Genomic DNA, 27,500 nt, shown 5'->3' on the forward strand with positions numbered 1-27,500 from the left:
CTATGACGTCACCACCGCCTACAACCCTGGCTACATGGGCTACCAAGGCTACCAGGGGGGCTACATGGGAGCTGGGGGCTACGGGTCTACCATGAGCGGGGACTACATGACCAGCTCAGCCTGCACCACGCCCTATCAGCTGTCTCCGTCACGCTCACAGGCCCCGCCCACGCCCATGCCGGACAGGTAGACCCTAACGCCCATGCTCTGTGTGTGTGTGTGTGTGTGTGTGTGTGTGTGTGTGTGTGTGTGTGTGTGTGTGTGTGTGTTTAATAATAATGATATTTTTTTATATGAGAGGAAACTGGCTTAGAAATCTCAAAAAAGGCCTACTTATCAGCCAGTCTCCTTGCAGATTTAGCTAAAGGAAAGGGTTGTCTTGAAATTAACGGTTTATAAACACAAAACACACACATAAGAACACACAGTCAAGCTCATTAGTTCTGGAATGTATGCAAAACTTCAAACTTGGCAGCTCCAACACTTAGAGTTAGGAAGGATGTCTCGTAAAGGTCATTAACCTCTTCAGCACCATGAAGCGTTTCCATATTCATTGTGGTGACTATCTGGTGATTTTATACAGCTTCAGAAACTCAAGTGGGGGATTAAAATAGTGAAGACTGTGGCCATTAATCCTCTGACCTCCATAGACCCTTCCTAATGTCAATAAAATGGTCTAATCATATCCAAAACTCAAGGTAAAAAATGCGTCCCAGTACAGAAGGGATTAGAATAGTGAAGACTGTGGCCATTAATCTTTTGACCTCCATAGACCCTTCCTAATGTCAATGAAATGGTCTAATCGCACACAAACTCATGGTAAAAATGCGTTCCAGTACTGAAGGGATTAAAACCTTTGTAATAATGAAACTAGTAAGAGCGAAATTAAATCTTTAGGGAAATACATAAGGTGGAGATAAAGACATGAATCTGGGTGTCTATGTAACAATGATTATTACAAATAGATTACAAATGAATGGTGCTTCTCTTGTAAGAATCTGTGGTGGAGGTGGTGTGGTGACTGACTGCTTGTGGTGGTGGGTGGTGAGGGCGTGAGGGCGTTGAAAAGAGTAGGAATGGTGCTTCTCTTGTAAGGGTCTGTGGTGGAGGTGGTGTAGTGATTAGCTTGATGTGGTGACTGACTGCTCGTTGTGTCGGTGGGTGGATGGGTGGGTGGTGAGGGCGTGAGGGAGTGACAGTATCCTGGGTTGTTGTGTAGCTTGGTTGTAAATTGGTGTAAGTGTGGTTGATGGAGGTGACAGACTGGCCACAGGTTCAGTTGAGTGAGTGCATCCCGTGTGTGTGTGTGTGTGTGTGTGTGTGTGTTTATATTATACTTTATATACTATTATCATATACTTAGAATATATATATTTTGTAGCTACATGTCTTAGTAGAGTTAGGTCTCTCTCTCTCTCTCTCTCTCTCTCTCTCTCTCTCTCTCTCTCTCTCTCTCTCTCTCTCTCTCTCTCTCTCTCTCTCTCTCTCTCCCTAACCACCCAATCACCCGCCACCACCACCACCACTCCTACTCTCCCCTCGCCCCTCCTTCCCTTCCCCCCCCTCCCGTCGCGGCCACCCTCACCGACCTTCTCTCTCAGCAGCGGGGTCCGTGCTTACTCCCGCAGCAGTAGCAGAAGGGACGGCAAGGAGCTGATTCAGTGCCCCACGCCAGGCTGTGACGGGATGGGGCACGTCACAGGGAACTACGCCACACATCGGAGGTTGGTGACGCCTTGCCTTCTTGGGGGGGCGAGGGCGGGGGGAAGTGTGTGTGTGTGTGTGTGTGTGTGTGTGTGAGAAGGTGGTTAGTGTGTGTGTGTGTGTGTGTGTGTGTGTGAAAGGGTATTGGGTTGGTGTGTTTGGGAGGATAGGTTTGTGTGTGTGTGTGTGTGTGTGTGTGTGTGTGTGAGAGAGAGAGAGAGAGAGAGAGAGAGAGAGAGAGAGAGAGAGTATTGATGTCCTTTGTGTAAGTCTTTAATGATTTCCAATACTTCAGTACTTGTTGTTCATTCATTCATTCAGTCAGTCAGTAATTGAATGAATGAGAGCGTGAGTGAGTTATTGTTACTGTTGTTGTTGTTGTTGTTGTTACTATTGCAATGATCATTTGTCATGTTACTGGTGCCGTCACTCCCTCATCATCGCCACACTCACCATCACTCCCTCTTGTGTCAGTCAGCCTTCTGTCACTCCCTCACCACCTCACTCACCACGTGTGTCTCCATGCCTCACTCATCCATTTGTCACATGCTAGTCAGTCAGTCAGTGAGTCAGTCAGTGCCCTCCATGAGTCACCCGCCAGTCAGTCATTCAGTCAGTCAGCCAGGCGCACCTCGCCGGGCTGGGTCACCTGTCCCTCTCTTCCCCGACACTCGTCACGTGTCGCTCACAGTCCCGCTCCAAAAGCCCCTCACCTGGCCAAGTCTCTCCTCGCCCCACCACGCAGCCTGTCCGGGTGTCCCCGCGCCGACCGCTCCCAAATCCAGCACCAGACGCAGGAACTCAAGTGCCCCACGCCAGGATGCGACGGCTCGGGGCACGTCACCGGCAACTACTCGTCCCACCGCTCGCTGTCTGGCTGCCCCCGCGCCAACAAGCCCAAGCACAAGCCCAAGGACACACAGGACTCCGAGCCGCTGCGGTAAGTATGGCTACCGTTTCCCCCTCCCCCCCCAACCCACGACTGTGGCGTTGTGCAACTCGGGCCACAGCCACAGCCACAGCTTGCTCACTCACCAAGGCCTCGGCCAACACTCAGACCCTTCCTTGCCCTGTGTGCCAAAGTTACACAATCGCAAACTTCAGGTTCGTAGTCTGTGTGTGTGTGTGTCGCTGTGTTCTGTACCCGCTTTCGTTAGCTGCCTTCTGAGGCCGGACCTCCCTCCCTGGTGACGAGGCTTGGACCGTGCCGCCCCGGGCCCGCCGCGCCCGCCCGCCGGGGGACCCGCGGCGCGCCGTCCCTCCCCCGGCGTGGCGCGCCGCGGTGCCGCCGCCGTAGCAAGTCCTCAGTGACGACAGAGAGGCTGCGGGACCCGCGTTCCCGCGTTGCCCGAGCAGTGCACCACCGCACCGCGCAGCGCGAAAGTAACGTAAGAGTTGCCGCCGCCGCGCCAGGTGCCCGCGGCGCCGTGCCTCGCCTGCACCTCTCGCGTCCGCGCGGCGTCCCGGGCGCTGGCGGCGGCGGCGGCGACGGAGGGTGGAGCCCGTCCAAGCCTGGCTGCCAGCGGCGGGCCGGTGCGCCGCCGCTCACAAGTTGGTGTATGGGAGGCCCGTGTTACTGACGCCCAGTCATCCAAGGATAGACCAGTCTTGCCAAAATATTGCCTTAACTCATAAAAGTCAAGATGGTTTTCATGCCAGCCAGTAGCGTGCTAGATCTGTAGTCGCCATGCAGTGTTGCGGGAGCCGCGGCGACCCGCCTCCCCCTCACCTCACTGACCGCATTGTGCTGCCCTTATAGCTGTCCAGTCCCTGGATGTGATGGGTCGGGGCACTCCACGGGCAAGTTTCTCAGTCACAGGAGGTAAGAAGGCCGAGCTTGTGGGAGCCAGAACTAACACCACTTGAGGCCTCCGCGCGCCCTCCGTCTGCCTGCCACGCGCCTGTCCTCGCCGGCCCGGCACAGCTGCCTGCATCACCTTGCCAAAGCTGCCTTCAGCTGTCACCTCCTTCTGCCGGCCGGCGCCCGACGAGGCGGCGCGTGTCGCCAGGCCCAGACGCTGACCTCAAGTGGAGTTGACCCACTGGATCCCACTTGTAGCACTGTACTACTACATGCTAGTCCCTGTGTCGGACATACTGCATGCCACCCTGACAAATACTACATAGTTCCACTGCTCATAATTAAGCTGCGAGGCGCCGCCGCCGCCGCCGCCGCCGCCGCCGACCTAACTTGCCCCGGTGTCCGTTCCGCAGTGCCTCCGGGTGTCCCATCGCCAACCGCAACAAGATGCGCTCCCTTGAGGGGGGCGGGGGGGCGGGGCTGGGGATGGGCGTCACCATGGGGGTCTCCACTGGTCTCGCGGCCATGGGGGAACCTCGACCTCCTCTCCTGGCGGCGTCCTACTCCACGGGCGGCCCCACTGGCCCACCCACGGCTGCCCACTCCCTCTTCGCCCGCCCACTCCTCCACCCCCTCCAGCCCCCCCCAGCCAAGAAGCTCAGGATGGATGACTCGTCCCTGGCCTTCAAGACAGGTGCGTCCCTACCTGTCTGTCTGTCTGTCTGTCTGTCCGTCTATCTGTCCGTCTGTCTGCATGTCTACCTGTCTGCCTATACCTGTCACCCCCCCCCATGTCACCCTGGACCTCACTTGTCACAACTTCCCCCACGGGATCCCCACCCCCTGTGTTTACCCCGACACACACACACACACACACACACACACACACACACACACACACACACACACAGAGAGAGAGAGAGAGAGAGAGAGAGAGAGAGCTTATTACGAAGTTGATGAGAATTAAGAAAGCAATATTGTGAACACACACACACACACACACACACACACACACCAAACCCGACAATCGCGTGAAGGTAACAGAGTGGGTTGAAGATTCACCCCCCGCAACCCACCCACTCACCCACCCACCTCGTTAACTGTCATTACCATATAGGCGATGTGTGTGTTTGTGTGTGTGTGTGTGTGTGTAGATTGTAGTTAGTAGAAGTTGTGTTTATTGCATCACACACACACACACACACACACACACACACACACACACACACACACACACACACACACACACACACACACACACACACACACACACTAAGCCGGTTCCTCTCCTGCAGAAGGCGAGGACCCCACTGGCTTGGCCTCAGAGATATCGGAACTGCAGAAAGAGAACGGTTCTATGGAATCTCACGTGACCAAATTGCGCCATGACGTCTCTTCTATGGAGGCGGCGCTCAAAGTGGAACAGAAGGTGAGGACTGGAACGCTGAGTGGAAGAGTGGAAGACTGAGTGGAGGGGTGGAAGGAGTGGAAGAGTTAGTGGAGGAGTGGAAGAGTAAATGGAAGAATGAGTGGAAGACTTAATGGAGGGGTGGAAGAGTGAGTGGAGGAGTGGAAGACTGAGTGGAGGAGTGGAGGAATGGAAGACTGAGTGGACCTTGTTATGTTGTTACTAATCTTAAGTTTTTTTTTTTTCTAATGATAAGGCCCATAGCGCCTGTAGGTCTACTTTAAGAGTAAGGGAAGCGGTGTTCAGCCTCCACGCATTAGTGGCGCAGGCAATTTTATTTCTAGTGGTGGGCATATTAGGGCCCATATCACCACCCAAGCGTATCTTTGATGTGAGAGGAGGAGAATTGAGCTAACATATTATTTTATTAGACTGAATGAGCCTTAACAACCCCTTCAGTACCATGATGCGTTTCCCTATTTATTCTGGTGACTATTTGGTGATTTCATACAACTTCAGAAACTCATGTGAAGGGTTAGAATAGTGGAGACTGTGGCCATTAATCCTCTGACCTCCATAGAGCCTTCCTGATGTCAATAAAATGGTCTAATCCTACACAAATAAGGTAAAAATGTGTCCCAGTACTGAAGAGGTTAGTGGCCAGCTTGTTTCCTTCACCTAGTGTGTGGAGGTTCATGTCTGATGTGTCCCTGTATGAAATAGTGTGTCACTGCAGAAACTGATGAATTTGTTGGTGTCCCGTAGAAAGTGTGGCGTATATAAAAAATGTGGTGTAGCTGTGGTGTGGGAAATGTGGTAAAGGAAATGTGGTGTAGCTGTTGCATAGGAAATGTGGTGTAGCTGTGGTGTGGGAAATGTGGTGTAGCTGTGGTGTGGGAAATGTGGTGTAGCTGTGGCGCAGGAAATGTGGTGTAGCTGTGGTGTGGGAAATGTGGTGTAGCTGTGGTGTGGGAAATGTGGTGTAGCTGTGGCGTAGGAAATGTGGTGTAGCTGTGGTGTGGGAAATGTGGTGTTGCTGTGGTGTGGGAAATGTGGTGTGGGGAATGTGGTATAGGAAATGTGGTGTAGGAAATGTGACGTGGGAAATGTGGCGTGGGGAATGTGGCGCCCGAAGTTGGATGGAAGTTACTGTACATAGTTTCTTAGTGTATGACTCAGCCTAGAGCAGAGAGGGAGGGAAGGAGAGTGATGAGTGGGGGAAATGTAGACAAGAAAGGAGAGTGACAGGAAGAGTTTGTCCTTTGTATTGCCAATGATGGTTAGTCACAGAGAGAGAGAGAGAGAGAGAGAGAGAGAGAGAGAGAGAGAGAGAGAGAGAGAGAGAGAAGAGTTCATGAATCAGTAAGGGTGTTCGAGGCAGGAGTCACGATACAGAGATGGGTGAGGGAGGCTCCAGTGCATCCTCAGCTGCCGTGCGTGTTCCCCGTGCTCCCCGTGTGTGTGTGTGTGTGTGTGTGTGTGTGTGGTCAGGATTACCAAGGATAAGCCAAGCAAGGACCAGCAAGTAAGTGTAAGAGTGAGTGATGTGGGTGTTGCGGCCTAAGGGTGTATGTAGTGGTGGTGGAGGTAGAGTAGTGGTGGTGGAGGTAGTTGTGGTGAGCGAGTAGGCAGGTAGTGACAGTGGGTGGCTTGCCACACCGGTGGGGACAGAGCAGCGTGAGGGGCAGGCGCCATTCAGGCCATTCCCTCCAACACTAACGCGTGCCCTCCCTCCCCCCACACAAACCGTGGTGTTCCCGCAGGAGGCGGCTGGCGCTGGTGAGCGCGGCGCGCAGCTGACTGAGTACTACGAGTCGCTGCGCAACAACGTGATGTCGCTGCTGGAGCACGTGAAGCTGCCCGGCGGCGGCGGCGCGGCGCCCCCCAACGAGCGGCTGAGCCACGACAACTTCGACTCGTACCTCTCCAAGATCCACTCCTTGTGTGCCGACAACTACTGCGACGACAACCGCCCGCTCTACGACAGCGTGCGCTCCGCCCTGCACGACTTCACGGTGCCGCCCACGCCCATCTGACATGACTAGGGGTACGCCGGGGCGGGGTCGGCGCCCCCAGCCGTGGCGGCGGCGGCGGCGGCTACCGTCCCGCCTACCCACTCCTACTTCCCGACCTCCTTCACCACGCCCTTCTTCGGCGTGCCGCCCGTTAGCACCAGCATGGCCAACAGCATGGCCATGGCCGGCATGGGTGGCGGGGCCATGGCCGGCAGCGGCGGCGGCGGCGCAGGCGGAGCCGCCCCCGGCGGCCACGGGTACGTGAACCCCAGCAACAACGCGGCGCTGGGCAGCAGCAGGTGACGGGCGCCGCCCCGCTCCGCCCCGCCCCGCCCCGCCCCCACCACGAGCTTTAACCTCTGCGATGACTGTACATAGTGACCCGCCCCATGACAGGCCCCAGGCCGGGACGGGGCGCGGCAAGGCGTAGTGTAGCAGCTTCCCCGTGTCTCTGCTCCGTGTTTCCCGAGGCCCCGCCCCGCCCCGCCTCGCCCCGCCCCGGCCGCCGTCCGGGCCCCGCAGGCCTCGCCGCGGCGCCCTGGACGTAAATCCCTCGGTGTGTTACTGTTTTATATATACTGTATTGACATCATAGATTTTTAGGCTAAACCTTCAAGGTAGTGTGGGAGTGTGCGTGTGTCTGTACGTACGTACGTACGTGGCGGCGCGCACATGTGGCGCATGGCGCATGAAGCATGTGGCGCGTGTGGCGGCGAGGCGCGGCGGCCAGCTGCTGCCGGACAATCAAAAGTATACACACACACACACATACACACACAGCCATGGTGGCCCCAGGACGCCACGCTCTCCACATCCCTCCCTTCCATCAGCCGCCGCCACCCTGCCGGCAGCAACGCCCGCGCCCCGCCGCTACAGAGCAGGCCAGGCGGCGCCCGCCTGCCTCCCTGCCGTGTTTTGGCCCACCCCTCCCCTCCTAGCGACAGGGCACAGGTGGCGGGGGCGCGGCCTCTCCTCGTTGTATTTTTGTAGTGGGTCACCAAGTGACAGTTTTGGTAATGGCGGCGCGGCGCCGCTCAACACTGACGGGACTCAGGCATGGAGGGTCCCCGAGCCGGGCCGCGGGGAGCCTCGCTGCCGCCACCGCCGCCACCGTGAGCTGGGCTGCCTGGCGCGGCACGGCGTGGCGGCGCGGCCAGCACAGGGGCGGGGCGCACCAGTGGTGGTGGCAGGTGGCGATGAGCCGGACAGTGGGCGGAAGACGCCACACACCGTAGTAGTGCTGTAGGGTGCGCCCCACAACCCCACGCCCCACCAGGAGTGCGGCGCCGCTGGCATCGTGACTGTGCACGCGTCCGGCCGCCACCGCCGTCACCGCCGCCAGCAGCAGCAGCAGCAGCAGCAGACTGTTTCTACCGGTTACTTTCGACGTTATCATGTCCTGTTGTGTTCCTTAGGGTGTCAAGCGTTATATTCCCCCTGCCCCTCCACCCCACACCCGACAGCCCCAGCCCCAGCCCCCTCCTGAGCCTCCCCAGCCCCCTCCTCCCCCTCCCATTGTTGTGTTGTCACTGGGTCAACGCGGGGGGGGCGGGGCTGCCAGGCGTGCTCCGCCTCCCCCTATTTTTTGTATAAATGTTCCTTATCACTCTGTGTATTAAACTGTCATTTTGAAACTAACGTCTGTCTCACTCAACCTCACCCCTCACCCCTCACACCTCCCTTCCCCTCATTCCTCCTTCCCCTCACCCCTCACCCCTCACCCCTCCCAACCCCTTACCTCACACCCTCCCAACCCCTTACCCCTCATCCCTCACCTCTCCCAACCCCTTACCCTCCCAACCCCTCCCCTCACCCCTCCCAACCCCTCACCCTCCCATCCCTCACCCTCACCTCTCCCAACCTCTCATCTCTCCCAACCCCTCACCCCTCACCTCTCCCAACCCCTCACCCCTCATCCCTTCCAATCCCTCACCCCTCACCTCTCCTAATCCCTCACCTCTCCCAACCCCTCACCCCTCACCCCTCTCCCCTCCCAAACCCTCACCCCTCCCAACCCCTCACCGTCCTGCTGGCTCCAGGTGAGGGAGTAGTATAGTAGTGATGGTAGTGGCGGCAGCAGCAGTAGTGATAGAGTGTTGCCAAGTAAAGGATGGATGGAACAATAGTATCATTGTAGTAGTGGTAAAAGTAGTAGTAGTAGTAGTAGTAGTAGTAGTAGTAGTAGTAGTAGTAGTAGTGGCAGTAGTGGTGGTGGTGGTGGTGCTGGTGGTGGTGGTGGTGCTTAACACAACAAACAATTATATTACAAGTAGCATCCACAACGAGGAGAAAGAAGAGGAGGAGGAGGAGGAGGAGGAGGATGTGAGGAGAGAAAGAGGAGGACTAGCATCATCTCCTCCTCCTCCTCCTCCTCCTCCTTTCTCCACCTCCTTCATTGAAACTGGTAAGTAAACTGATGGTGTGTGTGTGTGTGTGTGTGTGTGTGTGTGTGTGTGTGTGTGTGTGTGTCAAATATAAAGTCTTGAATACAGTTTATCATCCATTGAAAAGAGTTGTATCATTTAGGCGTGTCATTTACTAGTCGTATTTGCAGTGGTGAGGGAAGAGAGGAAGACGAGGAAGAAGAAGAAGAAAGAAGAAGAAGAAGAAGAAAGGAGTCACAAGGAATTGAATGAAGGTGGAAGAAGAAAAAAACAAAATAGAAAGTAAAGGAAGGAAGGAAGGAAAGAAGGAAGGAAGTGGACAAGATAAGGAAGAAAATGAGGGAAATATTAGCGTAAGTTGTTCCTTTGTTTCTTTTTTGTTTTGTTTTTGTTTTTCAGACCACCACCACCTTCTCATCACCATCATCATCATCACCATCATCATCATCATCATCATCATCATCATCATCATCATCACCACGACCATCACCATCACAGCCAAAATATAACCTCATCATGACCAAGAAGTGTGCGTGTGCGTGTGCGTGTGTGTGTGTGTGTGTGTGTGTGTGTGTGTGTGTGTGTGTGTGCAGGCAACATATGGCGTGACTTAAGTTGACATAAATATTTACTTCACAGGGCGGACCGACACACACACACACACACACACACACACACACACACACACACACACACAGATGGGTGAGATAAATTGTATGTGTGTGTGTGTGTGTGTGTGTGTGTGTGTGGGGACCCACTAATGGCAAACAAATGGTGTCTCAATAGTCTGAATTCTGATCCTTATTGCAAACAGTCTGGTTGAGGCAAAATGTCAGCTGCTGTTCCTTTTACCTTTGTCATCTTCCTTATTTTGTCCCTCGCAAAGGTACAGCAGGTCATTCACTCAAGGCAATGAAGCACACACTTATCTTCACACCTTACCTGACCTTATCCAGCTTTTAATCTTCTTATCTTACCTTAATGTACCTTTTGTTACCTTGCCTTATCTAAATGCACCTTACTTTCACTAGACAAACTTTATCTTCCTGTACCTTACTTTACCTATCCTATCCTATCCTATCCTATCCTATCCTATCCTATCCTTACCTTACCTTACCTAGCCTATCCTATCCTAATCTTACCGTACCTTGTCTTGCCTTCCCTAACCTTACCTTACCTTACCTCATCTCACTGTATCTCACCTTACCTCACCTTATTAATTAACAATCTCAGGTAGAAATGAAAAAGATGAATATTACAAAACGGTATATATTAAAATAGTTTTCCATAAAGCTTCATTCACTTCTACTTCATTTCATTATTTGTACAAGATCGATTAGACAATATATACAGCTAACATCACCATCATCATTATTATTTGTGCACCATTATTCACTATTACCCATACATATATACATAAGTTATCTCCAATATCATACATTACACGCCTTCATTATCATCATTATCATTAAGAGTCGTCATTGTCAGCCTTATCATTATTATCTTCACTGTTTATCACCATCATTGCCACACACACACACACACACACACACACACACACACACACACACACAGACTAGTCACATTAATACCAATAACCTTATTTTGGTCTGAGTCACTGTTTCTTTTCACATTCTTGAATCACCACAGCATCTCTAACCCTGGTACCTCCCCACTTGCTTCTGGCCTTTACAAATCTTACACACGAGTTGAGAGGCATTGAGAAGAGTATAGATAGATAGATAGACACACACACACACACACACACACACACACACACACACACACACACACACACACACACACACACACACACACAGTAGCTCAGTGGTTTGAGCGCTGGCTTCACAAGCCAGAGGACCGTGGTTCGATTCCCCGGCCGGGTGGAGATATTTGGGTGTGTCTCCTTTCACGTGTAGGTGCTGTTCACCTAGCAGTGAGTAGGTACGGGATGTAAATCGAGGAGTTGTGACCTTGTTGTCCCGGTGTGTGGTGTGTGCCTGGTCTCAGGCCTATCCGAAGATCGGAAATAATGAGCTCTGAGCTCATTCCGTAGGGTAACGTCTGGCTCTAGTCGAACCTCCACATTAGGAACCATTAAGCTTATTTTCCTACGGTTTTGGCGGCAGGTTAACCCCTTCAGTACCAGGACGCGTTTTCATATTCATTCTGGTGACTATTTGGTGATTTTATACAGCTTCAGAAACTCATGTGGGAATTAGAATAGTGAAGATTGTGGCCATTAATCTTGTGACCTCCATAGAGCCTTCCCAATGTCAATACAATGGTATAATTGTGCCCAAAAGGTAAAAATGTGTCCCAGCACTGAAGGGGTTAAGGGTATTTTTTCACGGTTTTGGCAATAAGTTAACAAGATTTCTACGTTGTGAAGGGGGGGGGGAAGCACTGGTGAGGTCCCGGCTAGTCGTCTGTGGCTCTAGACATGGTGAGAGATAAATACAGAATACTGGCCTTATTTTAACACACTTTGGTAAGTCTCTGAACCAAAAAATGACACATTTCCATGGTTACAGTCACTCCAGTCACGTTACTATCTTTTTTGTACCCTTTGGCACGTCAGTTTGAACAAAAAATGACACCTTTACATGGTTACAGTCACTCCAGTCGCGTCATTATTTAATAGGATACAGAATACAAGCTTTTCTCACCTTTACCCACGTCAGTTTGAGTAAACACCACCTTTTCTTGTTATATTCACTCCAATCTCGTCACTGTTTGTTAGGATACAGAATACAGGACATTTTTTCACCTTCTCCCACGTCAATTTGAACATAAAAAATACGTTTACATTTTTTTTTACGTAGAGAAGAGAACCAGCCAAGGGCAAAAAAGAAAAAAAAGATATAAAAAAGGCCCACTTGAGTGCTGGCTTATATTCACTCCAAAAGCGTCATCATTCAACAGGGTACAGAATACAGTCTTTTTTCCAGCTTCTCCCACGTCAATCTCAACATAAAAATACGTTTACATGGTTAAATTAAATAGGATACAGAATATACTCCTTTTTTCACTCTTTCCTCCGTTAGTTTCAGTATAAAAATACTTGTATATTTACTCTAAAAGCGTCATTATTTGTTAGGAAGGTTAATTTCTCCAGCCTCTGCGTGAGCTGAGTGGCAATACTCCACGTGCACAGACGGAGCGCGGCTGAGAAAACAGGAGTTAAGAGATCACTCGCTCATCTATCTATATGCGTCTTGCTGCTTGGAAAATTGCCGCGATCAGAGAAAGAGAGGAAGGAAGAGAGAGAGGGAGGGGAAAGGGAGAGAGGGAAAGAGAGGGGCGGGGGAAGGAGAGAGATGAGGTAAGGGAAAGGGAGGGAGAAAGAGAAATATAGAAAAGAAAAAAAAGGGAAATATAGACAGATAGACAGAGAGAGATAGACAAAGACAGAGAAACAGAAACCGAGAGAGGCAGACAGAGACAGAAAGCGAGAGAGCAGAGCCATTCACATTACTTAGGACACGCATTCGCACTCCAGATGCACCTCAACCTCCACCTTCACATCTTCCCCGCCGGTGATGTTAGGGAAGAAAAACTCCTTCGTAACACTGTCTTTCACCTCACACGTGCCCTCCACCACGCCAAACGGGTCCCCGCAGTAGGCCACGAAGTCACAGCAGCGAGAGACAGCCACGTGCTTATTAAATAGGAAGTCCCAGCGCGAATCGGTTTTATTCAGGATGTCCTTCAGCGGTACTTTGGTTTGCACTGGCCGGCATCCCAGTTCTGTGAAGGGAGAGACCAGATGACGGGGGTTAGAGAGCTGGAAGGAGCTGAAAAAGGGAGAGGAGGATGGGAAGGTTAGAAGGCTGAAGGAAAAACTGGTCTAACCTAACATAACAGGGAGGGAGAGGAGGATGGGAAGGTCAGAAGGCTAGAGTGAAAGCTAATCTGATCTAGCTGAGAGAGGGAAAGGGAGGAGGGGTGAGAAGGTTAGAATATTGGAGGGACAACTAATCTAGCCTAATTGAGAGAGAAAGGAGACTGGCAGAGTTACAAGGCTGGAGGGAAAACCAACCTAGTTAACGTAACTGAGAGTGAAAAGGAGACTGGATAAATCAAAATATAGGAATGAAAAATAACTTAACGGAGAGAGAGGGAAAGGAAACTGGGTGTGGGGAGGGGAGGCTGGAATGCTGAAGGGAAAACCAACGTAACTTAACGTAACTGAGGGGAGAAGGAAACTAGGCAAATGAGTGTAGTGAAAGCTTACCTAACCTAACTGAGAGAGGGAGAGGAAGACGAGTGGGTCAGATAAGCTGGTGTGAAAGCTTACTTATCCTTACAGCCCAGAGAGAGAGAGAGAGAGAGAGAGAGAGAGAGAGAGAGAGAGAGAGAAGGAAGGTGCAGTAGAAGTAAGATAAAGAGGAACATGAGAGAAGATAAAGACAAGAGAGGAAGAGAAAGAAAATGAAAGGAAGAAAGCAAAGAAGAGAAAAAAGAGAAAGGTCAAAGGAAACTATAGAATGAAGGAAGGAAATGCCGGAGAAAATTAAAACGGAAAATATTACAAACGAATGAAAGGCGAGGCGACACACACACACACACACACACACACACACACACACACACACACACACACACACACACACACAGATTGGCCTGAATTCTCAAAACGTTTCGCGGTCTTCCTTTTACCGATGAACAGATTACCACTCATGACTGGCGGGTTGTTCGTGTGTTTGTTTGTTGAGCTTGTGTCTGCAGCTACGGCCTGTTCTTAAACACTTTGCTCTCTCTCTCTCTCTCTCTCTCTCTCTCTCTCTCTCTCTCCAGTACTGAGACACATTTTTACCTTGATTTGTGTACCATTAGGCCATTTTATTGACATTAGGAAAGGTCTGTGGAGGTTAGAAGATTAATAGCCACAGTCTTCACTATTCTGACGCTGTATAGAATCACCAAATAGTCACCAAAGTGAATATGGAAACACATCATGGCACTGAAGGGGTTAAACCAAGGCCACAGAAATTACTAGTCCGTTTTCTTCAAGAGTCACTTGTCACTTGAAAACATCCTTAGAAACCAGCGGGACTAGATTATAATGCTTATATATTGATCTACTGTGCTTTCTTACCATAACCTTCACTACAGCCGGGTCTGCCAGTGTGTTTACCGTTTACCCCTTCAGTACTGGAACACATTTTTACCTTGAGATTTGTGTACCAATAGACCATTTTATTGACATTAGGAAGGGTCTATGGAAGTCAGAAGATTAATGGCCACAGTCTTCACTATTTTATTCACTTCAGTACTGGGGCACATTTTTACCTTGAGATTTGTATACCATTAGGCCATTTTGTTGACATTAGCAACTCTCTATGGAGGTCAGAGGATTAATGGCCACAGTCTTCACTATTTTAATCTCTTCAGTACTGGGACACATTTTTACCTTGAGATTTGTATACCATTACACCATTTTATTGACATTAGGAAGGGTCTATGGAGGTCAGAAGATTAATGGCCACGGTCTTCACTATTTTAATCCCCCACATAAGTTTCTGAAGCTGTATCAAATCACCAAAATTGTCTCCAGAATGTATGTTAGCATGTCCTTTGTTTTTCCCATACTCCCTTTCTGTCTGACGTCACGTCCTTCCCCTCAGTCCTCGCTCGCCGCCGCCCTGAGGCTGACACGCTACGCCTCCTGCCTCTTGTTTCGCTCGGTTTACACTTGTTGTGTATTGTGCTACCGTAAATACACTTTCCAATGGACTCAGGTGTCTCCATGCTACCCCTGTTTCACGACAACTACCACAAATGGATATGGAAACGTGTCCTGGTACTGATGTGGTTACCTACGTAGAAATCTTGTTACGTAATCTTTCGTTAGAACTGTAAACAATCTTAACAAACCAGCGTCATTTCACAACACTCCCTTGAAAACCACAAAAGCCACAGAAATAACAACAATAGCAATAATAACAACAGTAATAATGATAACACTAATAACAACAGCAATACTCACCAATTAATGCTTGTACCGTCTCATTCCAAAGAGGAGGAGGCCGAGGACGAGGAGGGGTTGATGAAACGTTACCACTCCCACTGCTAGTTTCTCGTGTCGTATCAATCCGAGAGGGAGGCGTAGGAGAACTAGGGTTTGATGAAACGTTACCATTCTCACTGCTCCAAGGGTATGTATTTACGCACGTGTCACATTTTCTCCCGCTCTGAAGGTTGTGGGAGCGGCCGATAGCGTAGCCAAGCAGAGTGAAAGCCAGGCCAGTCACGACGAAGGACAAAATCACAGTGCATTTTAGCCGGCCTGTCTCCCCGCGCGTGCGTAAGTCATGCATTGGGAACTGCATGACTTACCGCCGCTACATCTGCTGACTGACTGACTGCCTCTGTGTGTGTGTGTGTGTGTGTGATAAGTTTTCCTACTCTTCCTTGTCATCGTGCTCCTCCCCTTCCTCCCTCTCCCTCTCGTGTTTACTCCCTTCCTACCCCTCCTCCTCTCTCTCTCTCTCTCTCTCTCTCTCTCTCTCTCTCTCTCTCTCTCTCTCTCTCTCTCTCCTCGCCTCCTCCTCAATCTCTCTCCTCCTCCTCCTCCTCCTCCTCCTCTCCTCAATCTCTCTCTCTCTCTCCTCCTCCTCCTCCTCCTCCTCCTCCTCCTCCTCCTCCTCTTTCTCACCCCACGTCCTTACCCTCCTCCTCCTCTCTCTCTCTCTCTCTCTTGCATCTGTGTCCTCCTCCTCCTCCTCCTACTCTTATTCTGGGTTACATTATTTTTTAATGGAGGAACGTTTTGGAGAGAGAGAGAGAGAGAGAGATATATATATATATATATATATATATATATATATATATATATATATATATATATATATATATATATATATATATATATCTTCATTGTTATTCTTTCTTCTTTTTATGTTAAACGTTTTGCTCAATCCCCCCCTCCTCCTCCTCCTCTTTATTCTTGCATTTATTCTCGCGCGCCGTGTATGTCTGTGTCTGTGTCTCTGTCTCTGTGTGTGTGTGTGTGTTTGTGTGTCAGTCAACAACCTTTTTACGTACTTGACAAGTGAGAAAGTGTTAATTAGGATACACGTGTGAGAGGTGATGAAATGATAGAGTATGTGGCGCGAAAAGACACACACACACACACACACACGTCCATTGTAGATTAGGAGAATTAGAAGAATGACAAGGACGAGAAGGAAAAGGAAGGAAGGAATCATGTGTGTAGTTCCTCGAATAGAAAACGTGTGTGTATGTGTGTGTGTGTGTGTGTGTATGCGTGTGTGCTCCTCCATTATTTCATCACCTCTTGACACGTGTTAGTTTTACTTATCACATACTAACCTGCCGAGTACTCAAAAGACTGCTGACACACACACACTCACACGCCCGGTAGTTCAGTGGTTAGAGCGCTGGCTTCACAAGCCAGAGGACCGGGGTTCGATTCCCCGGCCGGGTGGAGATATTTGGGTGTGTCTCCTTTGACGTGTAGGTGCTGTTCACTGTTCACCTAGCAGTGAGTAGGTACGGGATGTAAATCGAGGAGTTGTGACCTTGTTGTCCCGGTGTGTGGTGTGTGCCTGGTCTCAGGCCTATCCGAAGATCGGAAATAATGAGCTCTGAGCTCGTTCCGTAGGGTAACGTCTGGCTGTCTCGTCAGAGACTGCACCAGATCAAACAGTGAATTACACACACACACACACACACTACTTTATGGCTCAAATGAAGTGGTGGTGGTGGTGGAATGAAAACCAGTCTGTCAGAGAGAGAGAGAGAGAGAGAGAAACACCAAGCATTGATCGTAATGAAACAAAAAATAGAAACAAAGAAAATGAATAAAAGGGAACTGGTGAGATGAAAGAAAAAATTTGAGTATATTATTCATTGTGGCTCGTTAAGAGTGTCTGTCTGTCTGTCTGTCTTTGTCTCAATACTACACGTTGCCACTACGCCGCACACCCACCCCTCCCACCCACCCACTCACTCCCTCCATGCAAGCCAACCACCACTTACCATCCCCCCCACCCACCCCAGTCACACACTCACTCACCCTCAAGCAAGCCAACCACCCACCCACTAACCCCGCACTGACACCCAGCCGCACACTCCGCCGACACATACACACACACACACACAGTAACAGGAAGCAAAAATCGAGAGAGAGAGAGAGAGAGAGAGAGAGAGAGAGAGAGAGAGCCTTCAACTGGTATCTAGTAGTTTAATAATAGTGGTAGCGGCAGTGGTATAGTAAGTAGTAGTAGTGGTGGTGGTGATGGTAATATTAATAGTAGTTGTACTAGTAGTAGTAGTAGTAGTAGTAGTAGTAGTAGTAATAATAATAGTAGTAGTAGTAGTAGTAGTAGTAGTGGTGGTGGTAGTATTATTATTATTAGTAGTAGTAGTAGTGATCGATGGTGGTGGTGGTGGTGGTGGTAGTAGTAGTAGTAGTAGTAGTAGTGCTTGTTGAGGGCCACTAGACAAGCCTGTGGGTCTCCCTGTTCTGGGAGAGGGTGGAGCACGGCAGGGTCAGGGATCAAGGGCGATGCTCCACCCTGCTGCTGCTGCTGCTGCTGCTGCTGTATTGGCCCCAGCTCAGTGTTCGCTAGAAAGTGTGTCCCTCACACTGTTACTGCGTGTTTAACCCCTTCAGTACTGGGGACGCATTTTTACCCTGAGATTTGTATACCATTAGACCATTTTATTGACATTTGCATGGGTATGAAGGTCAGAAGATTAATGGCCACAGGCTTCACTATTTTAATCCCCCACATTGTTTCTGAAGCCTTATAAAATCACCAAATAGTTACCAAAATTAATATAAAACGTGTCTTAGTATTGAAAGGATTAACCTACACACAAACTATTCCCTCTCTCACCATCTGCCCCAACTCACCTTTGCGCCATCTGTGACCCTCGACCTCCCACCCACCCTCCCACATCGCGTGCTGTGTGAGGTAGCCTGAGGGAGTACATGTGTCACGTTTATGAAGAATTATGAGTTTAGAAGCAGCAGCAGTGGTGGTGGTGGTTAGTAGTAATAGTAATAGTAGTAGTAGTTGTGGTGGTGGTGGTAGTTAGTAGTAGTAGTAGTGGTGGTAGTAGTAGTAGGTATTAGTTATTGCAGCATCACTATCAAACCACCACCACCACGTTGTCATTTCAAAGAAAGTTGAGAAACAGGTTTAGGATTGCGTGACAAGATGGGTTTGATTACTTACCGGAAAACTCACTCTCTCTCTCTCTCATTTACAGCTTTGGAGGGAAATTAATCATAAAACAGTAGTAATCTTTTGTCTTACTTTTATTACACACACTGACTGCAATACATGGTGGGCTTAGGAGTAGCAGTAATAGTAGTAGTAGTAACCAGGCTTACATACTACACACTGGTACACTCACAAACTCGTGTCTATAACTAGTTGTACAATTCACAAGCCTGTTTATAGTTACTAGTTAGAATGTTGTAGTTGTCAATGTGCTATCCTAGTGTTTGTTCTCCACACACACACACACACACACACACACACACACACACACACACACACACACACACACACACACACACGGCCCGGAAGCTCAGTGGTTAGAGCGCTGGCTTCACAAGCCAGAGGACCGGGGTTCGATTCCCCGGCCGGGTAGAGATATTTAGGTGTGTCTCCTTTCACGTGTAGGTGCTGTTCACTGTTCACCTAGCAGTGAGTAGGTACGGGATGTAAATCGAGGAGTTGTGACCTTCTTGTCCCGGTGTGTGGTGTGTGCCTGGTCTCAGGCCTATCCGAAGATCGGAAATAATGAGCTCTGAGCTCGTTCCGTAGGGTAACGTCAGGCTGTCTCGTCAGAGACTGCAGCAGATCAGTGAAAAAAAAAAAACGCACACAAACGCACACACTTACTTTAGGACTAGAGTTTATTGTTGCTTCTCAAAATTTACACACTTCTTTTGTTCTATTCATTTATACACAAACATTACTTACCTCCTTACCTTTGTATGCTATGTATATATACCTGATTGACTGACACACACACACCCCTATTGTTGCCATTTACATGTACATGTAGGTACGTGTATATACGTGTATAAAAGTATGTACACATGTACGGGTATGTATGTATGTGTGTGTGTGTATATAGTATGTGATTATGTATGTATGTGGGTAAGTGTGTGTATATGAATATCATAAACATTGATGTTCTGTCTGTTAGGGAGCTACGGCTTGACAGACTGTTGCTGAAGTGATAGAATTCTATGTATTTGCTAACAGCAATAAACTTTGACCACACACACACAGGAAGACATCTGATCTGTACATTACAAAGAACATTCTCAAACTCACTCACTCTCTCTCACACAGAAACTCCTTGTCATACCCATGGAAGGGAGGGAAAACTGACCAGCAAAGTGTTTCAGACCAAGAATGTCATCGAAGTGTTTCAGACCAAAAGGGCATTCAGCCAGCCAGCCAAGTCTTTCACAGCATGTCTCAATCCTCCATCCAAGAGAGAGAAGCCACAACAACTCAACAATACAACTTTACTAGTTATTGATTATTTCTCCTGTTATTAATTAACACACATTTACTACACACACACTTTTCATCTGTTTTTCATGCCTTAAAGTATTTGTATGTTTTTTTGTGTATGTGTATCTTCCTCTTTCATTTTTGTATTCATTCATTTTCCCAGATTTAATTTTTTAATTTACTTAACTGCACACAAAATTCTCTCTCTCAGCCCCACAGTATGTTGACGAACCCCACAGCCTCTCACAAAATATAAATACACACACTCTTACATATTCCTTCTCTCTCTCAGCCCCACAATATGTTGACGAACCCCAGTCTCTCACAAAATAATACACACACACTTGCATATTCATATTCTCTCTCTCAGCCAGACAGTATGTTGACAAACCCTCAGTCACTTCCCCACAGCCTCACAAACCCATCAGTCACTTCCCCACAGCCACACAAAATAGAAATACACATACAATCTCTCTCTCTCTCTCTCAGCCCTACAGTATGTTACCGAACCCCAAAGTCACTCCCCCACAGCCTCTCATAAAATATTCACACACACACACACTCTCTCTCAGCCCACAGCCTCTCTAAGAATGAATAAAATACTCATTCTTAATCACTCCACCATAGTCTCTCACAAAATATTCACACACACACACACTCTCTCTCTCTCAGCCCACAGCCTCTCAAAATATTCTCTCTACATTTCATTAGCTCTCTCTCTCTCTACATTTCATTAGCTTTTTAACATTTTATCTTTGTATGTTTAAGTTTCTGAGTGCACCAACAGAGACAGACAGACCAAAGCTGACAACACAAACAAACTATTTTTCCTGCCTAAAATACATCATGACACTAAACAGCCATACAACACACACACAATTATGCTTCCTGTTAACCCTTACAATCCTGTGGCCTTTTAATAAACGCCTATGGAAAATTTATTACTGTATGATTTCAAGCCACTCCTGTATCAGCAAGGAGGGAGAGCGGGTGTAGTGGGCTGAACCTTTCCTACAGTGTGTGGCAGTAATTCTTCACAGTTTTGAAACACATCTAGTAGTTAGTGGACATGATTAACAGAAGGGGGACTGGTTTATAAAAGGGTGTTTTTATGTTGTCCTTTCCCAGCTTTTCCTCTATTACATGAAAAATTGAACAATCTGAGTGATTTGGTAGCATCAGTTGTCATGTCACCTCTTACAGCAAAAAAAGTGAAAAAGTAAAAGCTAAGTGGAAAAGGAAAAAACAAGGAGTGAGTTAAGTATGAATAAAAAAAAGCAACAACAGAGTGCGCAGCAACAACAAAGAGTGCGCGAGTTATTTATGTCCCCGGATCCCGGTCCAGAGTGCCCAGCAACAACAAAGAGTGCGCGAGTTATTTATGTCCCCGGATCCCGGTCCAGAGTGCCCAGCAACAACAAAGAGTGCGCGAGTTATTTATGTCCCCGGATCCCGGTCCATCTTAATTACTGCCACTCACTAAGACCAGACGTGGTACACAGCGCCACCACCAGCCACTGTCTGACACGGTACACAGTGCCGCCACCAGCCACTGTCTGACACGGTACACAGCGCCACCACCAGCCACGGTACACAGCGCCGCCACCAGCCACTGTCTGACACTGTACACAGTGCCGCCACCAGCCACTGTCTGACATGGTACACAGCGCCACCACCAGCCACTGTCTGACACGGTACACAGTGCCGCCACCAGCCACTGTCTGACACGGTACACAGCGCCCCCACCAGCCACTGTCTGACACGGTACACAGCGCCACCACCAGCCACTGTCTGACACGGTATACAGTGCCGCCACCAGCCACTGTCTGACACGGTACACAGCACCACCACCAGCCACTGTCTGACACGGTACACAGTGCCCCCACCAGCCACTGTCTGACACGGTACACAGCGCCACCACCAGCCACTGTCTGACACGGTATACAGTGCCGCCACCAGCCACTGTCTGACACGGTACACAGCGCCCCCACCAGCCACTGTCCACAGCGCCCCCACCAGCCACTGTCTGACACGGTACACAGCGCCCCCACCAGCCACTGTCTGACACGGTACACAGCGCCCCCACCAGCCACTGTCTGACATGGTACACAGCGCTACCACCAGCCACTGTCTGACACGGTACATAGCGCCCCCACCAGCCTGTCTGACACGGTACACAGCGCCCCCACCAGCCACTGTCTGACACGGTACACAGCGCCCCCACCAGCCACTGTCTGACACGGTACACAGCGCCCCCACCAGCCACTGTCTGACACGGTACACAGCGCTACCACCAGCCACTGTCTGACACGGTACACAGCGCCCCCACCAGCCACTGTCTGACACGGTACACAGCGCTACCACTATCAACAGTCATAGTTAACACCACAGAACTCGGATAAAGTTTGTGAACTTTTTTTCTCTTCAATATCACTTCTAACACACACACGCAAGAGTGAAAGAAGAATCAGGAGTATGTACAAGATAGGAAATGAAGACAAAAACCAGTCATGAAGAAAAAGACCTTGGGGTGACAATTACCAATGACCTATCGCCAGAGAGACATATAAACAAAATAATTGGAGAAGTATTGAACTTATTGAGGAACATAAGAGTGGCGTTCGTATATTTAGATGAAGAAATGATGAAGAAAATAATTACTGCAATGATAAGACCAAGGCTTGAATATGCAACAATACAGTGGGCTCCGAACTTAAAGAAACACATAAGGAAACTAGAGAAAGTACAGAGGGCTGCAACAAAAATGGTGCCTGACTTAAGAGATTTGACTTATGAAGACAGACTGAACAGAATGCAACTTCCGACCCTGGAAAACAGAAGAGAAAGGGGAGACCTGATAGCAATATACAGAGTGATGATTGGCATGGAAAAATGGATAGGGAAGATCTGTGTATGTGGAATGAAAGAATGTCGAGAGGGCATGGGAAAAAACTAAAAATGGCCACTTATAGGAGAGATGTGAAAAAATATAGCTTCCCTCATAGAAGGGTGGAAGCATGGAATAGTTTAGACGTGGAAGTGGTCAACGCAAGGAATATTCATGATTTTAAGAAAAAGCTGGACATTAGTAGATATGGAGACGGGACAGTACGAGCATAGCTCTTTTCCCAGTATGTTACAATTAGGTAAATACACATAATGCAGTTGTTACAGGTGTGTGTGTGTGTGTGTGTGTGTGTGTGTGTGTGTGTGTGTGTGTGTGTGTGTGTGTGTGTGTGTGTGTGTGAATCTCTCTTTCCCCATACTGATTTCTCCTTCACTCATACATCTTTTGTTTGGGAAATCTCTCTTCACACACCCACACCCACACCCACAGCAATAAGTGTGGATAAAAGGAGTTACACAGCTTCCTACTTGTGACTGGAACATTGGTAGCATAACACAGGTACACACAAGCACAGGTACACACAAACACAGGTGCACACAAGCACAGGTGCACACAAGCACAGGTACACACAAGCACAGGTACACACCAAGACAAGTTAAGAGTAAAAGTACCAGCTAGGTCAACAAACACCACAAATCAGCAAGAAATAAATTTGAGTTTAAGATTTTCCCTTTGCTTTTCATCAACAAAGAATTCAAGGTTGATTATTTTATGTGCTTACTTTCTTCAGCACTGACACATTTTCATATTCATTCTGCCTACTATTTCATTTTATACAGCTTGTGGAACTTGTGTGGTTTAAAATAGTGAAGACTCTAGCCATCAATCTTCTGACCTCCATAGACCCTTCCTAATGTCAATAATGGTCTAGTCATGCCTCAAAATCATGGTAAAAACATGTCCCAGTACTGAAGAGGTTAAGTGTAGAAGCAGTAACAGTGGAAATACTTGTACAATGATGTCTTGTTGCCTGGCTAATACAATTTTAAGTTCTACACATTACTGAATGTACATGGACAGAGAACACACACACACACACACACACACACTTCAGAGGTCCAGATAGGTGACTTTGGTAGCGGTAAGAGAGCCACAAGCCGCCAGAAGACTCGCGGCACACACAACAGCAGTGGTGGAGCCGACAGCAGCGACAATAGACCCCATACAGGAGGACAGGATGAACTGAGCGAGGAACACCATGGAGGAGACAATAGCCACATCAGTCCCCAGCCCCCTCACCTGCTGCTCCGGTCCTGCCCAGTCCCCATCAGTGGCCATGAACTGCGGAAAGAAGGAAGTGTGAATATATATATATATATATTTTTTTTTTTTTTTTTCTTGATTCTAATGTGTGTGTTTGTGAAGGATTTGAAGACTAGAGAAGGCCGGAGTGCTTTTTAATATTTTCAGTACCATTAAACCATTTTATTGGCATTAGGAAGGATCTATGAAGGTCAGAAGATTAATTTAATCCCTTCAGTACTGGGACACATTTTTACCATGAGTTTTGGGTATGATTAGACCATCTTAGTGACATTAGGAAAGGTCCATGAAGGCCAGAAGATTAACGGCTAGTCTTCACTATTTTAACCCCTTCAGTAATGGGACATATTTTTACATTAAGATTTGTTTATAAAAAGAAAAGACTGTTGCCATTAATTTTCTGACCTCCATAGACCCTCCCTAATGTCAATAAATCGGTCTAATCGCACCAAAAAATTCATGATAAAAATGCTTTCCAGTACTGAAGGGGTTAATAAGCTGGTTAAATGTGATTCTAAGGAGTAATGTGCAAGTGAAGACAAAGAAGCTTCATAAATTTTCCTTACCATTTTATATTGTCTTGGTTCTAATGGAAGTTGTTGGGGTTTTCAAGAATGCTTACTATATAATTCAAAGGACAGTTTAGTAAGGACACTGCATCTTTGACACGCTAAAGGGGAAGTCATTGTGGTTTTCAAGGGTGTTCTTATCATTCTGCTGGAAGTTATTGGGGGCTTTCAAGGGTCCAGTGATAGTTTGACAGGCAGCAGTGGAAGTCATAGGGGTTTTCAAGGATCCAGTGATAGTTTGACAGGCAGCAGTGGAAGTTATTGGAGTTTTCAAGGTCCAGTGATAGTTTGACAGGCAGCAGTGGAAGTTATTGGAGTTTTCAAGGGTCCAGTGATAGTTTGACAAGCAGCAGTGGAAGTTATTGGGGTTTTCAAGGTTCCAGTGATAGTTTGACAGGCAGCAGTGGAAGTTATTGGAGTTTTCAAGGGTCCAGTGATAGTTTGACAGGCAGCAGTGGAAGTTATTGTAGTTTTCAAGGTTCCAGTGATAGTTTGACAGGCAGTGGGGTTTTTAAGGGTCCAGTGATAGTTTGACAGGCAGCAGTGAAAGTTATTGGGGTTTCCAAGGGTCTAGATGATAGTTTAACAGGCAGCAGTGGAAGTTATTGGAATTTTCAAGGGTGTTTTTGTGATTTCAGTGACAGTTTAACAGGCAGTATTGAAAATTATTGGGGTTTTTCATGAGCAACAGTTCAACATGCATAACACATCAACACAAACCACACAAACACACACACATAAGAAACACACTGACAAAACACATCAAAAGCACTCCCTCTTTCTCTCTCTCTCTCCCTCTCACCTTAGCGTCACTGGTGCCAAGACAGGAGGACAGAAGTTGGCGAGCTTTAGACACCAACCATAAATCCTCACACTTGATCTATGGGTAATACAAACTTAGCTACAGGGGGCTGGCAATTACAGGGGCAGGGGTATGGGACAGGGGTTGAGGCAGGGGTAGGTACAGGGGTAGATACAGAGGCAAGGGGCATGGTAGAGAAGAGGGAGATAGGCACAAGAAGAGGAGACAGAGATAGATAGATAGATAGATTTAAATAAAGATGAAACAAGGAGACAGATGAACAGAGAGAGAGAGAGAGAGAGAGAGAGAGAGAGAGAGAGAGAGAGAGAGAGAGAGAGAGAGAGAGAGAGAGAGAGAGAGAGAGAGAGAGAGAGAGAGAGAGAATGGATTGGACTGAAAGAATAGATAAACAGGAAGGAGATAATAATGACAACAGGATGGAATAGATAAGGAAAGAGAAGAGAAGAAGGAGAGGAAAAGAAGAGAGAGAATGAGAAAGAGAAAAGAGAGAGAATGGATAGGACTGAAAGAATAGATGAACAGGAAGAGAAAACCAATAACAGAATGGAATAGAAAGGAAAAAGAAGAAGGGAGAAAGGAAAAGAAGGGAAGAGAAATGAAGATAAAGGACAGGATTAGAAGGAGAGGAAAAGGATAAATAGAAGATAACAGAAGGATAAATTGATAACAAAGGAAAATATGAAATAGAAGGAATAATGAAGGAAATAGAAGATACTTGAGATTATGAGTTATTTTATTTATCTACTTTACGCTGGTCAAAATTTTATTACTTAACAGGAAAAAGCAATTAAGTGAAGCCAATGGTTAGGAAGCAAGGCAAATATCACACTTATCTATACAAATGTTACTATTTTTATTGTTATTATTATTTTTTCATTCTAGATAGTGAATAAGGAAGCACGCTCCGTAATGGGGAAGACTGGCTGGGTGACCAGCAGGCGACCGTGGTGGTGAATTACACACACACCCAGTAGCTCAATGGTTAGAGTGCTGGCTTCCCAAGCCAGAGGACCGGGGTTCGATTCCCTGGCCGGGTGGAGATATTTGGGTGTGTCTCCTTTCACGTGTAGCCCCTGTTCACCTAGCAGTGAGTAGGTACAGGATGTGAATCGAGGACCTGTGACCTTGTTGTCCCGGTGTGTGGTGTGTGCCTGGTCTCAGGCCTATCCCAAGATCGGAAATAATGAGCTCTGAGCTCGCTCCGTAGGGTAACGTCTGGCTGTCTCGTCAGAGACTGCACCAGATCAAACAGTGAAACACACACAAAACCTTTCACCATCCACTCTCTCTCTCTCTCTCTCTCTCTCTCTCTCTCTCTCTCTCTCTCTCTCTCTCTCTCTCTCCCTTTCTCTTACACACACACACTACCTTCACCATCACTCACCATGCCTGACTCGTGATAGTGGGCCACCAGCAGGTATGGCATAGTGAATAGCGTGGAGTACATCACCCCAGCGCAGCAAGAGAAGATGATAACGGCTGCTGGGTGTCTCAAGGCTGCCATGAACACCATCCCTACACTGTACACCAGCTGACCATACACATACACTGGCTTTGCTCTGTAATGTATGGGGGGGGTTACTACACACACACACACACACACACACACACACACACACACACACACACACACACACACACGAGAGAAGAAAAGACAAGACAAAAAAAAATTACAAAAGCTGAAAAAAAAAATTAAAAAAAGGAAACAAACTAGAAAAATAAAAAGTCTGTCTTTCTCTCTCTCTGACACACACACACACACACACACACATTCCCAGTCTTTCACTACCCTATCCTCTTTCTCTCTCCACCTCAGTAAAGGACACACACACACACGGCCCGGTAGCTCAGTGGTTAGAGCGCTGGCTTCACAAGCCAGAGGACCGGGGTTCGATTCCCCAGCCGGGTGGAGATATTTGGGTGTGTCTCCTTTGACTACACGTGTAGGTGCTGTTCACCTAGCAGTGAGTAGGTACGGGATGTAAATCGAGGAGTTGTGACCTTGTTGTCCCAGTGTGTGGTGTGTGCCTGGTCTCAGGCCTATCCGAAGATCGGAAATAATGAGCTCTGAGCTCGTTCCGTAGGGTAACGTCTGGCTGTCTCGTCAGAGA

At 48.2% G+C, this 27,500-nt stretch overlaps 5 protein-coding genes and 1 non-coding gene across 8 annotated transcripts in view; 3 read left to right on the forward strand and 3 right to left on the reverse strand.

Moving 5' to 3' along the window:
- The window catches only part of LOC123508540 (myelin transcription factor 1-like), an 18,831-nt gene extending 10,265 nt beyond the window's left edge, over positions 1 to 8,566 (forward strand). Inside the window, exons 7-13 of one of the 2 annotated variants that reach the window (XM_045262280.1) lie at positions 1 to 186; positions 1,602 to 1,724; positions 2,396 to 2,644; positions 3,464 to 3,526; positions 3,919 to 4,199; positions 4,801 to 4,934; positions 6,677 to 8,566. The exon at positions 1 to 186 is cut by the window's left edge and continues 25 nt beyond it. In XM_045262280.1, the coding sequence (XP_045118215.1) occupies positions 1 to 186; positions 1,602 to 1,724; positions 2,396 to 2,644; positions 3,464 to 3,526; positions 3,919 to 4,199; positions 4,801 to 4,934; positions 6,677 to 6,949 (1,309 nt within the window). In that variant the 3' untranslated portion in view covers positions 6,950 to 8,566. The remainder of the gene's footprint in view (positions 187 to 1,601; positions 1,725 to 2,395; positions 2,645 to 3,463; positions 3,527 to 3,918; positions 4,200 to 4,800; positions 4,935 to 6,676) is intronic. The other variant, XM_045262287.1, reaches the window with a different exon arrangement.
- The window catches only part of LOC123508516, a 201,799-nt gene extending 186,106 nt beyond the window's left edge, over positions 1 to 15,693 (reverse strand). For both annotated transcript variants that reach the window (XR_006675954.1, XM_045262254.1), the window contains exon 1: positions 15,305 to 15,693. The gene's annotated coding sequence lies outside the window, so the exon portion shown is untranslated. The remainder of the gene's footprint in view (positions 1 to 15,304) is intronic.
- Positions 7,091 to 8,547, forward strand: LOC123509833 (basic proline-rich protein-like). Its single transcript, XM_045264401.1, has 4 exons — positions 7,091 to 7,227; positions 7,399 to 7,484; positions 7,759 to 8,159; positions 8,344 to 8,547. The coding sequence occupies exons 1-4, from the start codon at positions 7,091 to 7,093 to the stop codon at positions 8,545 to 8,547; spliced, it is 828 nt and encodes a 275-aa protein (XP_045120336.1).
- Positions 15,694 to 19,527: 3,834 nt separating the features above from the next.
- On the reverse strand, positions 19,528 to 22,361 carry LOC123508529. Its single transcript, XM_045262268.1, has 3 exons — positions 22,191 to 22,361; positions 21,987 to 22,120; positions 19,528 to 21,823 (listed from the first exon to the last, which is right to left on the reverse strand). Exons 1-3 carry the CDS (start codon positions 22,201 to 22,203, stop codon positions 21,293 to 21,295), a joined length of 678 nt encoding a protein of 225 aa, XP_045118203.1. The 5' UTR covers positions 22,204 to 22,361; the 3' UTR covers positions 19,528 to 21,292.
- Positions 22,362 to 23,368: 1,007 nt separating this feature from the next.
- LOC123509837 (proton-associated sugar transporter A-like) overlaps positions 23,369 to 27,500 on the reverse strand; it is a 25,293-nt gene continuing 21,161 nt past the window's right edge. Inside the window, exons 14-16 of the mRNA XM_045264416.1 lie at positions 26,774 to 26,948; positions 25,369 to 25,446; positions 23,369 to 24,015 (exon numbers count right to left, since the gene is read on the reverse strand). Of these exons, the coding sequence (XP_045120351.1) occupies positions 23,785 to 24,015; positions 25,369 to 25,446; positions 26,774 to 26,948 (484 nt within the window). The 3' untranslated portion in view covers positions 23,369 to 23,784. The remainder of the gene's footprint in view (positions 24,016 to 25,368; positions 25,447 to 26,773; positions 26,949 to 27,500) is intronic.
- On the forward strand, positions 26,354 to 26,427 carry Trnag-ccc. Its single transcript has one exon. It is a non-coding gene; the product is annotated as a tRNA-Gly (tRNA).

The sequence above is a fragment of the Portunus trituberculatus genome, chromosome 3 (genome assembly GCF_017591435.1).
Source record: "Portunus trituberculatus isolate SZX2019 chromosome 3, ASM1759143v1, whole genome shotgun sequence".
NCBI classification, from domain to species: domain Eukaryota; kingdom Metazoa; phylum Arthropoda; class Malacostraca; order Decapoda; family Portunidae; genus Portunus; species Portunus trituberculatus.